Source organism: Sparus aurata, chromosome 6 (genome assembly GCF_900880675.1).
Source record: "Sparus aurata chromosome 6, fSpaAur1.1, whole genome shotgun sequence".
In the NCBI taxonomy this organism is placed as follows: domain Eukaryota; kingdom Metazoa; phylum Chordata; class Actinopteri; order Spariformes; family Sparidae; genus Sparus; species Sparus aurata.
This window is the reverse complement of record NC_044192.1, coordinates 1,695,905-1,712,709: the sequence shown is the minus strand read 5'-3', so window position 1 is coordinate 1,712,709 and position 16,805 is coordinate 1,695,905. Positions and strand designations below refer to the sequence as shown.

The 16,805-nt window shown below is 40.0% G+C and overlaps 1 protein-coding gene across 1 annotated transcript in view; it reads left to right on the top strand.

Moving 5' to 3' along the window:
• The first annotated feature begins 8,976 nt into the window (after positions 1-8,976).
• Positions 8,977-16,805, top strand: part of LOC115582746 (NACHT, LRR and PYD domains-containing protein 14-like) — a 44,681-nt gene continuing 36,852 nt past the window's right edge. Inside the window, exons 1-4 of the mRNA XM_030418911.1 lie at positions 8,977-9,051; positions 9,574-11,380; positions 12,464-12,637; positions 14,619-14,795. Of these exons, the coding sequence (XP_030274771.1) occupies position 9,051; positions 9,574-11,380; positions 12,464-12,637; positions 14,619-14,795 (2,159 nt within the window). The 5' untranslated portion in view covers positions 8,977-9,050. The remainder of the gene's footprint in view (positions 9,052-9,573; positions 11,381-12,463; positions 12,638-14,618; positions 14,796-16,805) is intronic.

Genomic DNA, 16,805 nt, shown 5'->3' with positions numbered 1-16,805 from the left:
AAAATCCTCCAAAATAGAAAAAACAAGCTTCACATTCCTCAAAAATTCACTTCTTTACACTTTTTTTTCTGTCTCTCCTCAGCAGCTTTCTCTCTTTATTTCCCCCCAAACCTCCAGTAGGTGGCGCAGCAGCTTCCTGATTGGCTGTTACCGCTGCACGCGTTTAAGGAATAGTAGCTACACAAAGTAAAACAGCAGAAGTGAACTATAAACTACTTTTTAATGAATGTAAATTGTAAATGAACTTAATTACTAATTTGCTCACTGTATTTAACAATTATGTAACCTGTCACCTATTTGTTGGTTTAAGTGTAATCTATCTATTGGCGCAGTGGCTGGTGTGGAAACGAGATGTCCTCTTGCATGGTCTGTAATAAGTAATTTTGCTGTGTAATGTACTCATTGAGATTTGTGCTAAGTGTTTTGAGCACTTACTGTGATTTGTTAAGCCATGAAGCTACTTTTTGGAGACTTGTAATGATGCTAAACTATCTTAAATGCTTCCCATCGTTTCATGTGCTGTTCAGATTATCCTGAGACTGATGATAATGTTCACACATTGCTGTGCTGTGAGCTGTGTTGCAGGTAATATGTTGTGCATTTTATTGTTACTTTTCATGATGTTTTATTGTATATTTTGTCTGAGCTGCCACTTGTTCAGCTAAAAGGCTCACATTCATTCATCTAGCTCTGAATTTAGTGTATTCTTATACTCACCTCATTGTAAATGTTGAACGTGTTCTTATAATCAATTTTATGTGACATAATGGATCATGTGGGTTTTTTTAACTTATGTTTGTGGAATAACAATATACTATACAATCACACCAGGATGTAATTTTATATGAAAAGATTTGTGTTTTTTATTTTATCATTTGTTGAATGCACAGAGAAAAGAGGACTTCACTGTGATCAACCTGATACTGATGATCATGTTCACACATTGCTGTCTGTGAGCTGTGTTGCAGGAGGGAATTGTGTGTAATAAACGCCCCATAATCCACCTGGTCATCGTCTGTGGTCTGTAGAAGCGACAGTAGTGTGGAGCTGCATGTCACTGATGGCTGTGACACGTCACATAAGGCTTATTAACCCTGGTTACACGTGTGTGTGTGTGTGCGTGTGTGACTGAGAGACGTTGTGTGTTACTTCCTGTTCTTTGTCCTCCGCAGCTCAACAAACTTGTTCACCTTCCTCTGTCGTGTTTTTGTTGTTTCTGATGCAAAACTAAGATAAAATATCTACAATATAACACAAACTTTGTGTGAAGAGACAGAGAGAGATGACGTCTTCCTCCTGTGACCGCTGACAATCCATCTGCACCTCTGAGGCGCTCTGTCGAGCAACATAAAAATCCATCGCGCGTCTATACTACGTTATACGGCGGAGCGGGGATTTCATGGAGCATTCAGGGACACTTCAAAGGCTCAATTTTTTCGTGTTTTCCTCTGTTGAACTACATCCGCTGCTTCTGTCATTTATCTCTTGTTCTTACTGCTTTTTAACTAATTATCAGTAAGATTTTACAGTCGGTTATATTAGCAGACACACAAAAAGAAACTAGTAATCAAACTTTTAAGATTAAACTCCACCAGATTATTTTAGGTCTCAAAGCAGTAATACGTTCACTGCAACATTTGTAATAATATAATGCTAAAATAATTAAGATAATTGATATTTATCGGACACTATAATATTCTTATAAACTTAATTTTTTACAATCAAACTTCACCAGATTCTTGTTTTAGGACTTTTGTATCTCAATTTCTAAATGTTATCTTATAAATAAAAGTTTCATCTCAGTTCTACCATTTCTCTCATAATTATGTTTGACGCAGAGAACATTTATTAACAGGCTTAGTGTTCATCTCTTTTCTCTAACTGGCAGTAATGAGCTGCTGTGAAGCCTGACACAGACACAGTGTGCAGCAGATTCAAAGCTGCTGCTGTGCTCTGTAACTTTTAGCATAATTTTACTGTTCTGTACAGTATTTTTTTTTCACTGTCACATCATGTAACGAGTTGCACGTGCAGAGCTGTTCGGTTTGCTGACGTAATGACGTCATGAACCTGAGTAGTTTTAGTAACACATCACTTATATTAATAATATTTAACATTCAATCAGATGATGCAGACTGTGAACTCTGTGTATCCAGCATCACTAAACACTGACTGATCATTAACATGTCTGTTTACTTTGAAAAGACATGAAGAAAAAACAATCTTAAGATTGTAATTAAAAAAATCGAATTAACTTAAAAATATAAAAATAATAATAACTTTTACTGTCTTTTCAATACAAACCTTTTTTTCCACTTGTCACTGTGGTTCTGTACGGAGCCCGGGAGGTGACATGGATCTGTGTTTTTTTCACCTCCCAGCCTCCGTAGTTATGTTTCTAATGATACGTTTAATTGTTGACAAGTTATCCTTTGGTTTACTCTGCTCAGCTTCTGCCCAAACTTGAAAAATGGCCTGGCCAACCATGAAAGATTCAATAGGACAACTCTTTTCCTCTTCTAAATTTTATTTTCTTATTGGAGGAGATATTAGGTTGAAAACCTTCAAACAGAAACAGAAATGTACAACCATCATTAATTTCAAACAAATAAATGTCTTAAATGTTTTAGTAATTTTCTTAAAGTAATTTATTATTCAAATTATAATTATTATTGACTTTAACTTAACTGTTTCAATCTTTACAATATTCGATTACCATGTACGTCCAATTTATCAATCATCAAATATTATTTCTCAATTATCATTGACATTGAAGCATGAAATCAATTTGTAAGAGACAAACAAAACCCAGCAGGCTGCTTCACTGCTGCTCAACATGAATAGGCCTGCTGTCTGTCCTAATCATGCAAGAAACCAAACTACACCTTTTCTGCTTTCAGCAACAAAACAAACATTTCTCATCAATATAATTTCGGTTCATCCATACCAGTAGCTCCTTCATGGTTTGACCCAAGCTGAACAGTCTGAACTCCTCTGTTGTCTGAATCCACACTGGAGTGCTGAGTGATCCTGCTGAAAGGCTGCAGGCAGGTGCTCTCAGTCAGCTCATCAGCTGGTGTTAGTTTGGGGATTTTCCTCTCCTCAACAGGGAGGCAATACACTGCTCCACCTGTCCTACAGGTGTCATGATTTCTTTAACTGATTTGACTTTTGACTCAACAATTGTCAGTGCTAAAAATAATCGTCACTGTTCTGGCTGCATACTAATGGAAGGAGAGGGAGGAACCCTTAAAGCCTCAAATTGAAAGTAAAGTGTTTAGACTCCATTTTGAGTGTCAGAACAGCAGCAGGACGGCAGCAGTTGGTCAGGGTGAGTGTTATCTCACATTTTATCTGGATGTCTTTAATAACTTAATGCTAAAATAATTAAGATAATTAATAATTAGCAGACACTGATCACCGAGCGACCAAGTTAAGTATGGCTTAACATTATTATTGTATATATTTCGGTGTGTATAATATTGGCTTATTTTGTATAGTGCTTGGAGGGAGTAGGTTACATGTGAGAGAGGGCTAATTAAGTCATAAGCGGGACATCCATATAGTTTCACTCAAAACGGTGTGTGTGGATTCATTGTGGTGATTCCTCAGGTTGCTGTGGTTGATAAACTGCAGTGCCTCCTGCGTTGAGGGTGCGAGCGTGCCGTGGTTTGAAACGGTGTGTCTTAAACTAGAATCTAGTCCTGTGTGTAGTGGTTCTTCACTTGAATGAAGCGTATTGGCTGTCCTGTGATGAGTTCCTCTAGTCGGTTGTAGCCATCCTCACCTCTATGAATTAGCTTTCATATATTTAACTTGTGATGATTTAATAAAGATCCGTTGTATGATTATTTAAAGGCTCTGACACTGGCAGTATTTTCCTGCTAAAGGACAAAACCCACATTTATTACAATATTTATTAACAAGCTCAGTGTTCATCTCTTTTCTCTAACTGGCAGTAATGAACAGGAGTAAAGCCTGATGCAGACACAGTGTGCAGCAGCAGAAAATCAAATCACCACTTAAATCTCCCTTTTCTCATGTTTTCCTTTGTTGACCTACATCAGCTGCTTCTGTCATTAATCTCTTGTTCTTATAAGCAGCTTTTTAACTGATTATCAGTCAGATATCACAGTCAGTTACACACAAAAATAAACTTATAATCAAACTTGTATGATTAAACTCCACCAGATTTTTACAGTAGGTCCCAAATACTCCAGTGAGAGCAGTAATACGTTCACTGCAACATTTGTAATAATATAATGCTAAAATAATAAACAAAAATAGTTGCAGACTACAGCTTTAACGCACATGTTATCTTTATATTACAGTCAGAGTCTCTGAGTCCGTTTTCTCTCTGTGATCTGAAGAGGTCAAACATGAACTCATGAACTCGTCCCGCTTCTGAAACATGAAGTCGTGTTGAGGACGGAACCAAACAACGTGGTAACAACAGAGACGTGTCTGCTGGAGTCACAACAAACTGGGAGGCTGTGGCTCAGTGGGTAGAGCGGGTCGTCTAGTGATCGGAAGGTCACCAGTTTGAATCCTGGCCCCCCTAGTTGCATGCCTTGAGCAAGATGCTGAACCCCAAATTGCTCCTGATGAGCAGTTGGCGCCTTGCATGGCAGCCTCCGTCATCAGTGTATGAAGGCTCAATATCTTCTGCAGCATGAACACGAGCATGTAGGCCGCCATTGTTGTTGTTATGGGACGTCGCGAGGTGGGGCGATGGCGTCATCGTTTTGGAAAGTATGCGGATTCGCCGTCCACATGAAAACAGGAGGGCTGCGTTTTCGGATTCCTCCACCCTGAGACCCGTTTTCAAAAAAGTGCGTTTTCAGGATCCGTATGGACGGTCGGCCAAAACGATGCAATACATGTGCGTTTTCGCAAAACGGCGTTGTCGTCTGGACGGGGCCTGAATGTGTTTGTGAATGGGGCATGTGTTGTACGGCGCTTTGAGCTGTCGTTGGACTGGAAAAGTCTGCTTTACCAAACTGAGTTTATCTGCTGCTGTAAGACGAACCTGTCTGACTGCTCTGTGTGACATCACACACTGGCACATGTGACACATGACTGCCCGAACCTGAATTATAAAACCAGACATGATACATTTCATCATCTTCTTTTCTTACACTGTGTGATTGTGTTTCACTCTCTGTTCTCTTGAACAAACTTGTTTTCTGATTCTTGTGTCCTGCAGCTCAAAGTCAGTGTTTCACCTCTCAGACTGACTTCAGAGGAGAAGATGAGTGTTTGTGTGGAGGAAGAGAGAGCAGAACCTCCAGGATCCTGCTGTCTGTCTATGAAGAGTGACTGGTCCAACGAAAATCCTGTAAACTTCAGTACTGAACCTGGACCATCAGACACAAAGTAAGAACTGGTTCTGAATCATTTCCAGTTGTCTCTGTCAGTCACATGATTTGTCTTTTTCTGTTGATTGGGAGTATAATAACATTTCTTTTAAAATGCAACTGCCACATATACATCGGTTAAACGCTGTGATAAAGTCAATGAAATTATTTGACCCATCTGCCTCTATTTTGATTATTTAGAGCTGTTTAAAGGGTTTTCTTATTGAATATTTTTATCCAGGATTCATGATGTAAATGGAAACACTGTTTGTGTTTGCAGAGTTCAGTCCAGCAGACAGAGAGCAGAACCTCCAGGATCCATCTGTCCGTCTATGAAGAGTGACTGGTCCAATGAGGAACCTGTAAACTTCAGTACTGAACCTGGACCCTCAGACACAAAGTAAGAACTGGTTCTGACTCATTTTCAGTTGTCTCTGTCAGTCACATGTGTTTTTGTTGAAATATAGTTTCTTCTAAAATGTATCTGTCAACTAAAATAAGATTCTCACTGTGTTTCAAGTGAACTGAACTCAGTCCACTTAAAGAGACTCAGTCCTCTCTGTTCACACTACAGCTCATCTGGATCTCTTGGTGATCTTTGCACCTTTGAATTATTGAATAAAGTCTTTATGATACAGATAAGAAATAATGAACAAAGAAAGCATTCATTCCATCTGCCTCCATTTTGTTTATTTAGAGCTGTTTAAAGGGTTTTGTCATTGAAGAATTTATCCAGGATTCATGTGATATAAATGAAAACATTTTTGCTGTTTGCAGAGTTCAGTCCAACAGACAGAGAGCAGAGTCTCCAGGATCCTGCTGTCTGTCTATGAAGAGTGACTGGTCCAACGAAAATCCTGTAAACTTCAGTACTGAACCTGGACCCCCAAACTTAAAGTGAGAACTGGTTGTGGATCATTTCCAGTTGTCTCTGTCAGTCACGTTTGTCTTTTTCTGTTGATTGGGAGTATAACAACATTTCTTTTAAAATGCAACTGCCACATATACATCGGTTAAACGCTGTGATAAAGTCGATGAAGTTATTTGACCCGTCTGCCTCTATTTTGATTATTCAGAGCTGTTTAAAAGGTTTTCTTATTGAAGATTTTTTTCCCAGGATTCATGATGTAAATGAAAGCATTTTTGGTGTTTGCAGAGTTCAGTCCAACAGACAGAGGGCAGAACCTCCAGGATCCAGCTGTCTGTCTATGAAGAGTGACTGGTCCAACGAAAATCCTGTAAACTTCAGTACTGAACCTGGACCCTCAGACACAAAGTAAGAACTGGTTCTGACAACATTTCCAGTTGTCTCTGTCAGTCACATGTGTTTTTGTTGAAATATAGTTTCTTCTAAAATGTATCTGTCAACTAAAATAAGATTCTGACTGTGTTTTAAGTGAACTGAACTCAGTCCTCTCTGTTCACACTACAGTTCATCTGGATCTCTTGGTGATCTTTACACCTTTGAATTATTGAATAAAGTCTTTATGATACAGATAAGAAATAATGAACAAAGAAAGCATTCATTCCATCTGCCTCCATTTTGTTAATTTAGAGCTGTTTAAAGGGTTTTGTCATTGAAGAATTTATCCAGGATTCATGTGATATAAATGAAAACATTTTTGCTGTTTGCAGAGTTCAGTCCAGCAGACAGAGAGGAGAGTCTCCAGGATCCATCTGTGTGTCTGTGAAGAGTGGCTGGTCCAATGAAAATCCTGTAAACTTCAGTACTGATCCTGGACCCTCAGACACACAGTAAGAACTGGTTCTGACTAGAGATGCACCGATCAGGATTTTTGGGGCGATCACCGATCATCAAAAGCAGTATCTGCCGATCCCGATATTGCCGATCACCAATCACAGCATCAAATCCATAAATTCTTATTATATCTATATTGTTGTCTTGAGTAACTTTCATATATTTAATTAATGATTCTTCTTACACAACATTGACATTGTATTATTAAGTATAAAAATTAGGAGATGAGAAAGTATCATGAATTGACCACTGTTTTATTGCAGGCTGAGGCAATGTACAATATTTCACACTCTGGAGACTCTTAGAGACAACTTGGACTCAGCTTACACAGAGTAACTGTAGCTTACTAGTGGGAATGCAGTCAGGGTGGGAATTTTGGCATTTTAGGACCAGAGTTAATGTCCAGCCGCTCGTTTTGATGAAAATACGGTTGCAGCTCGTTGTCTTCCTCACTACGGTAGGAAAGAGCCGTCGTTTGTGTTTTAACAAGGTTTCACTTATGAGTTATTGATCCGGGAAGTTTGAATCTGTGAATATATTTCCAACTTTACCGGACTAAATCCTACCACATAAGTCAGTTACGTATCATGTCAAAACCGGCTGCGCTCGCTCGCTGTGCTGTAAGTTTCGTTCTTCTGTTTTGAGACGCTGCTGCTGTTTGAGAGGTTTTCACGTGAGATCATCGTGATGATGAGACTCCACCTGCGCGAACCGCGAACTCACTGAAGTTACTGTGAGTGACTACTGTGCACTCAGGTGGCTGTAATTAAAGACAAGCTCGCTACGCTGACCGGGCCAGGGGCACAGAGGCCACTGTGGCCGTACGATGAGTTTGTTTTTTTTCACGCTGCATCAAGGCCAAAGTGCGGGGGTGAAATTCCCACCCTGCATGCAGTCAATGCACTGTCTCTATATTAAGACGTCATCTGATCGGCCTGATTTGATCTATTTTGAGAACTCCGATCAAAACCGACAGGGGCATTATCAGCCGATTGCGATCGGTTGCCGATCGATGTCAGTCACATGTGTTTTTGTTGTAACACAGTTTCTCCTAAACCTCATCTGTAAACTACAATAAGTTTCCTACTGTGTTTTCACATATAGTCCTCTTTAAGTGAACCAAACTCAGTCCTCTATCTGTTCACACTACAATTCATCTGGATCTCTTGATGATCTTTTCAATATTGTTGGAAATATTAACAATAAATACACTTAAAACAGACAAATAATGAAACAATTTAACTAAGTAGTTTACTCATCTGTGTTAGAAGCACAAAAAGACACTCACTTCTGAAACACTCAAAGTGGGATTTGAAGCCGAGTGGAGCAGAGAACAAAACAGCATCACACACATGAAGTTACAGAGTATAATCGCTCACATCAGGAGTTTGGGAGCTGATGATGGGAACGGATGGCTGGAAGCAGTATTTGCCTTTCTAGATCACCAATCAAAATGTTCTTTCTTTTCTTTATTATCATCTATAGCTGTTCATTTTTAGTGGCATCATTAAAAAACATTAAAAAATTGAGGGAATTAGTCGTTACATTTATTTAGCTTGATTCAAAGAAACAGTCTTATAACAAAATGAAAAGTTATCTGTAAACTGTAAAGAACAGAATTCTGAAAGATTCAGTGTCTCAGGTGTTTCAGTCTTTGGATTTAAATCTTTGTGTCGTGTCTTCTCTGCTCCTTCACAGAGAGAGGAAGAGGAGTCATGTTTCTGTGAAGAAGCAGCCCACCTGCTGTGTTTGGTGTCAGGACGTCCTGAAGGATGCGGTCTCTACCAGCTGTGGACACTGGTTCTGCAGACGCTGCATCACATCATACTGGGACCAGTCTGCTTCACCAGGAGACTCCTCCTGTCCCCAGTGTGGAGGTAAGATCCAGAACAACAGCTGGACTGCAGACAGCCAGTCTGACCAGCACTGTACAGAGTAAGACTACATCTGTCTGCTGATTTCATCATGTCTGAAAACACTGTTGATTTAATAAAGTGACATTTGTTTGTGTCACACTGCACGGACAATTAAGATCTTTATAAACGTCACTACATTTAATGACCATCTAAAACACAATAACATGTTTTTTTTCTACTCTGTTCTGCACCACGTCTCATCACAACCAATAGAAATACATTTAGATCTGATACGTTGATGATGATGGAGAAACTGTGTAAAGCAGCAACATCACAGTTCTGTCAGACAGACTCGCCGTCTGAAAGCCAAACAGCAGCCTGAGCTCAGCTTAGCTTCCTGCTAATGTCTCTGTCTTCTCTAACATACAAACACGTCTTATTCTCCAGATCACTGCAGTTTTCAGTTTTTATTACAACATCACAACACTGTTTGTGTTCAGGTGGACTTTCTGACCTTTACGTCCTTATATACTTTTATATTGATCGTTTGTATAATGGCAATAAAATAATCACCACATGCTCTGATCTGGTCTCTTTTCAGTGAATGTTGGTCTGAAGGATGTTTTAGATGAACATAAGATCAGTCTGAGGAGGAGATGTGAACGTGTGACTGAAGGAAGTGAAACAGGAAGTGATGGAACAGGAAGTGATGAAACAGGAAGTGGAACCCTCCTCAACAGGATCTACACTGAGCTTTACATCACAGAGGGACAGAGTGAAGAGGTTAATACCCAACATGAGGTGAGGCAGCTTGAGACAGCTTCCAAGAAGAAGACCTTCAGTGAAACTCCAATCAGGTGCTGCGACATCTTTAAAGCCTCACCTGACCAACAGAGACGCATCAGAGTGGTTCTGACCAACGGCGTCGCTGGAGTTGGAAAAACCTTCTCGGTGCAGAAGTTCACTCTGGACTGGTCAGAGGGCTCCGAAAACCAAGATGTCAGTCTGCTGGTTCTGCTGTCGTTCAGGGAGCTGAACCTGATCAGAGATGAGCAGTACAGTCTTCTCAGGCTGCTCCATGTTTTCCATCCAACATTACAGAAGGTGACAGCAGAGAAGCTTGCTGTCTGTAAACTTCTCTTCATCTTTGACGGCCTGGATGAAAGCAGACTTTCACTGGATTTCAACAACCATGAGGTCGTGTCTGATGTCACACAGAAGTCATCAGTCAGCGTGCTGCTGACAAACCTCATCCAGGGGAAGCTGCTTCCCTCGGCTCTCGTCTGGATCACTTCCCGACCTGCAGCGGCCAATCAGATCCCTCCTTCATGTGTGGACAGGGTAACAGAAGTACGAGGCTTCACTGACGTCCAGAAGGAGGAGTACTTCAGGAGGAGGTTCAGTGATGAAGATCTGTCCAGCAGAATCATCTCACACATCAAGACCTCCAGGAGCCTCCACATCATGTGTCTGATCCCAGTCTTCTGCTGGATCACTGCTACAGTTCTGGACCACATGTTGACTACAGACCAGAGAGGAGAGCTGCCCAAGACCCTGACTGACATGTACTCACACTTCCTGCTGGTTCAGACAAAGAGGAAGAAGCAGAAGTACCATGAGGGACGTGAGACGAGTCCACAGGAGCTGACGGAGGCTGACAGGGAAGTTCTTCTGAAGCTGGGGAGGCTGGCGTTTGAACATCTGGAGACAGGAAACATCATGTTCTACCAAGAAGACCTGAAGCGCTGTGGTCTTAATGTCACAGAGGCCTCGGTGTACTCAGGAGTTTGTACAGAGATCTTCAGAAGAGAGAGTGTGATCTTCCAGGAAACAGTCTACTGCTTTGTTCATCTGAGCGTTCAGGAGTTTCTGGCTGCAGTCTACATGTTCCACTGTTACACCAACAGAAACACAGAGGTCCTGGAGATTTTTTTGGGGAAAACATCTCTGGACGTCCTTCTGAAAGCAGCCATGGAGAAATCCCTGGACAGTAACAATGGCCACCTGGACTTGTTTGTTCGCTTCCTTCATGGCCTCTCTCTGATGTCCAACCAGAGACTCTTAGCAGGTCCGCTGGGTCAGACAGACAACAGTCCAGAAATCATCCAGAGAGCCATCAACAACCTGAAGGAGATGAACAGTGATAAGATCTCTCCTGACAGAAGCATCAACATCTTCCACTGTCTGACGGAGATGAACGACCACTCAGTCCATCAGGAGATCCAAGAGTTCCTGAAGTCAGAGAACAGATCAGAGAAGGAACTCTCTGTGATCCACTGCTCAGCTCTGGCCTACATGCTGCAGATGTCAGAGGAGGTTCTGGATGAGTTGGACCTGCAGAAGTACAACACATCAGAACAGGGACGACAGAGACTGATTCCAGCTGTGAGGAACTGTAGAAAGGCTGTGTAAGTCCAGATGTGTTAAACATTATGAAGTGAGGTAAAGCTGAAGCCTTCAGTATTAAAGATCAACACTTTACACACATGAATAATATAAAACCTCAACACTATACACGTTTACCAAAACAAGTATTAAACCTGCTGATTGAATAAATGATCATCACCAAGCTCAGAGTAGAAATGACATGAAGTCGTCTTGATTCCAAAACATTACACTAAATTATTACCCATAAAATGATAATAACACAATGTTTTTATTTGTAATTCTTGTGTTTGTGCAGTGGGAGGCATTAAATGAATGAAATGGGAGTTGAAAAGCAGATGGAGCCACAGAATAAAATGCATCAAAGATTGAGAAAATACACACAAACACATAAGTGAGGTAAATACATACGAGTGCAGTTCCAACCTACAGTGACTTCACAGTTCACTGATCATCATGTGAACATGAAGCTGAACCAATATAAATCACAGCAGCCTGTAAACTAACATCTGACACGTTTACGTCTCACTTATTACAACACTTTTGTCCTAAACTGTCATTTCTGCTTCATTTTTTCCCTCAAGGACACTTCAACATGTATTTCTGTTTATTTATATGGCACTTTAAAATTACTCACATCAGTTTGTTGGACACAAATAAAACAGCACAACAATGAAAGAGTCACAAGAAAAGTATTACAGGGACAATTACAAATATAAATATAAAGACAGCAGAATGAAGGAAACAGACAAACACAAATATGTCAAACCAAAATCAAACAAAGATGAAATCATCAGAATCAGCCGTTAAAGCTGTTTTATACAGGTGTGTTTTGAGGGGGTGTGTTTTAAAATGGGCCACTGATTCAGCCCAGCTGATCTCCTCAGGCAGGTCAAAGTCTGGAGGCTCATGTGGAGCCGAGGAGCTCAAGTTTCAAACTACAAACCTTGTGATCGCTGACTGAGCAGCTCAGGCCGAACAGCTGACCAGCTGAGCTACAGCTGCTCATGTTCATGTGCTTTGTGATGCAAAATGTATAGAGTCTGTTTTCATAGTAAAGAGTCAGATTTTATCTGATTTAAATGTTTTATTATCTGTATTCACAGACTGTCTTTCTGTGGACTCTCAGTGACTCACTGTGAAGTCGTGGCCTCAGCTCTGAAGTCCAACCCCTCACATCTGACACTTCTGGACCTGAGTCACAACGACCTGAATGATTCTGCAGTGAAGCGTCTGTGTTCTGGACTGGAGAGTCCAAACTGTCAACTGGAGACTCTGAAGTCAGTTCATGTGTTTCTTCTCTGTGTTTATTAAATTTAAGTCTAGAACAGAAGATTTAAATTTCCTTCAGTTCTCTCTCAGACACACACACACACACACACACACACACACACACAGCTCAGTCTGATCAGTGATGAAGATGATGGAGGATGAAGCTCTCAGTCAGTCAGCTGTGTGTTGATGGAGATGACAGTGGTGATGAAGATCTGTGCTTTGATTACAGCTTTCTATGTGTGTGAGACAGAGCTGCTCATTTGTGTTGAAGGTGAATCGATGGTGGAGAACTTTTCTGTTTGCTGGTTGAAGTCTGTCGTGTGATTAAAATGACGTCCCAGGCTGCTTAGAGTCCCTACATCCAACTGCAATTCCCACAATTCCTTGGGAACAATCCCATAATTCCTCTGCAGTTTCCTTCAGGTCATTTCCTCAGCCAGTAGGAATGAGATGGATCGGTGCTGGAACTGTGAAATAATTCTTTAGAGTAACTGTGGTCAGTTGTGCACCAGAGGCAGGTTCAGAGTTCACCTGGCTCTTATGCTCACTGTGCCTGCAGCGTACAGAAGCAGGATGTTGGATTCACTTCTGTTTGCAAATCCACTCAACTGGTTTTCTTTAAGAGCTGTTGGCTGGGATATTTGTAGAAAGAAGATCAGTGGTACGATGTGTTGTCTGAACACATCTGGAGCTCAAAGTGTTCACAGCTGTTCCAAACAGCCAAAGGTGGAGTGAAGAGCTGCTGGAGACACAACAATGGTTTAAATATGGAGAAGACGTGTCACATGTTCAGACAGTCTCTGCTGAAGACGTTCATAGTGTTTCACTCAGCTGTTCATATGAACAGTGACAGAAATAGTTGTGTAACAAATGAACAAAGAGCTGAGAGAGAAGTTCAAACCCCGCCTCCTTTCTCACCTCCACTCAGGCGACCAATCACACAGTGAGGTGTGTGTTAATGTTGGATTGTTGGTTTTAAAGTGACAGACACTGTTGGACACAGACCGTCCTAATGTGACATCAGAAAGGTGTGGCCCCACTCACATTTAAATCTGTCAATAGAAAGTGTTGAATCTTTGAAAAAGGAGCTTTGATGATGTTAAAGTCACACTGGACAAAAGACACATGGATGTAATTTAATGTCTTCTCTGATTGAACACACTGCACGTGTTGACTGTCTGAAACTCTGAAGACAAACTTTACAACATTGAAGATATTACACTGCTGATGTCAGTTATAAATGTGACACCATTATTTCACACATGTTGTTTTCACATGTTTAAATCACATTTTAATATGTATTTTAAACCTTTGTTAACACTTTCACAACATTATTCAAACTCTGTGAATCTTAGTTTTCATGTCATCAGGTCTGAAGGGGATCTGACCTCATAGATTTGATGCTGATTGACTCTGAGCGTCTTGTTCAGCTTCATATTTAAAACAGATCTGATATAACATTAAACATTCATCACTGGTTGATTCTCTCTGAACCTCTTAATCATTTGATTCCTTCGTGCTTCTGTGAATAAAAACAGAAACCAGTGTTTTCTTCTCTGTCAGACGATAACAAACATGTTTGTTCAGAACCTTTATGATGACATGTGACGTTTATACTGACTGAAATATTTAAACTCAGGATGATTTTGATCTGAAACAGTAGAATCAAATCTTCAGTCAGTTTCTGTTGGTTTCTGTTTGGCTGCACAACATGAGTTTGTATAGATGGAGCCTCTGGTGGAGCTGCAGAGTTTAAGAGGTGGAGTCACTACGTCTTTATTGAAGCAGCAGCACGTTGTCATTAATATTAATGAGAGCTCTGTTTCACTTTGTGTATCTGACAGTTTTGGACCTGCAGCCTGTTGGGTTCAGGTGTTTGGAGCTTCATTTTCTAAACTTGTTCAGCTCTGAACAGAAGTTTAAACACTGAATGATTTCAAGCAGGAACATTGTCTTCTAATCTCACTTCATTTATTCTTTATTCAGATTGAGTTGGTGCAGTCTGTCAGAGATCAGCTGTGCCTCTCTGGCCTCAGCTCTGAAGTCCAACCCCTCCCATCTCAGAGAGCTGGACCTGGGAGGAAACAACAACCTGCAGGATTCAGGAGTGAAGCTGCTTTGTGATTTTCTACAGAGTCCAAACTGTCGACTGGAGACTCTGAGGTCAGTACACCAACACTATTTCTTGATTGCAGAAAATGTCCACTGTGTAAAGTTTATGATATTTGGTAAAAAGAGTTGTTGGTGTGTGTGTTTGGTTCTTGCTGTTTCTTGTGCTCGATTTTAGACTACATTTTTTAACATTGTGATGAGGGAGGGCTTCGTAGATGTATGCATGTGTTTGTGTGCATAAAATCTAATTATGTTATAAAATCTAAATATGTGGTAATAACTTAAGTTTCATAATAAGATATAGAAATGTGGTCAATGTATATTTATTATGTATGATATAGGTTAAGTATATTTGTATGTGTGAGTATGAATATACTCCTTTTCAGGCATGTCAGTGCTTGTTAATTAATTGAATTAAAAGAATGTTAAAGAATATTCCATTAATTATCAAATTAAATTAAACTAATTTTACTCTTTGTTTTGTTTTCACATGCATTCATTCCTTCATGAATGAGTGATCTGTACACTGGAGACCCTCTGAACTAATGTTAGTTTAAAATGGATAAAGTGTTAATGATGAATATGAATCTGTGTTGACGTGAGCAGGTGTTTGAATGTTATACTGACATTTGGATGATGTGTGTAGAAGGCTGACATGATGTTGATCCTCAATTACACTAGAGCTGCACAATTAATAATCAAATAATCTAATACACTGTGGCCCTCATTTATCAAACGAACGTACGTCAGAAAACCGTGCGTACGACCATTTCCATGCAAACTTCGGCATTTATCAATTTGGACGTGAGCCGAAGCTACGATCAGATCTCACGTCAGGTCTGAGCTCGTGTACGCAAATCTGAGTCTGCAGCACAGCAAAATCTGGCTGAGTCTGAAAATAACAAACCTCAGCTGTCATTAAGCACAAGCAGTCACATATTTAGAACAGATCAAAACAGATTCTTAAAACAAATAAAAAAACATTTTTTTTTTAAATAATTTTAAAAAAAGCCCCTGTTTTTACTGATACCCCTTTTGTTTGTAAAATAAAATATGACAACTAATTAACAGAACAGAAGATTTAAATTTTGTTCAGTTCTCTCTCTCTCTCTCTCTCTCTCACACACACACACACACACACACACACACAGCTCAGTCTGATCAGTGATGAAGATGATGGAGGATGAAGCTCTCAGTCAGTCAGCTGTGTGTTGATGGAGATGACAGTGGTGATGAAGATCTGTGCTTTGATTACAGCTTTCTATGTGTGTGAGACAGAGCTGCTCGTTTGTGTTGAAGGTGAATCGATGGTGTACAACTTTTCTGTCTGTCGTCTGATTAAAATGTAAATCTGTGAATAGAAAGTGTTGAATCTTTGAAAAAGGAGCTTTGATGATGTTAAAGTCACGCTGGACAAAAGACACATGGATGTAATTTAATGCAGGGGTTCTTAACCTTTTCGACCTTAAGGCCCAATTTTTTCAGTGCGGAGTGGCCCGGGGCCCATTAAATATTAACACTGTATATGCAGTGGGGAAGCTACTTTGCAAGTGTAGCATGTAAAACTACATTCAGCCTGGCTGTAGTTTTAACAAACTGCATTTCTACTCCTGGAGAAATGTGGTTTGTAAAACTACTGCTAAAAAAAGTAGCTTTAGCAACTACTTATACTCATTATACTCATTTAAATCAGCGTTAAATAAATCAACATATGATGTATATGAAACAAAATATAATAGCCTACAAAAAAATCATATACAAATATGACTCTCAACTCAAGCTTTATTTTTCAAAGAACAAAAGCTGACATTTTTGGTCAACATCACAGGAACTTCAGAGGCACTAAAAACGTCTTTACCAACACTAAAAAGCCGCTCCCATGCTGCACTGGCTGTGACACCAGTGTTGAACTTCTTCAAAGAAAAATAAAATAAAATGTATATTATATAGATCTTTTATCTATATCTATCTATCTATCTATCTATCTATCTATCTATCTATCCATCTATAGATAGAAAAACTCATCTTATTTGCCAAAATTGTAGTTTGTGAATTGAGTGG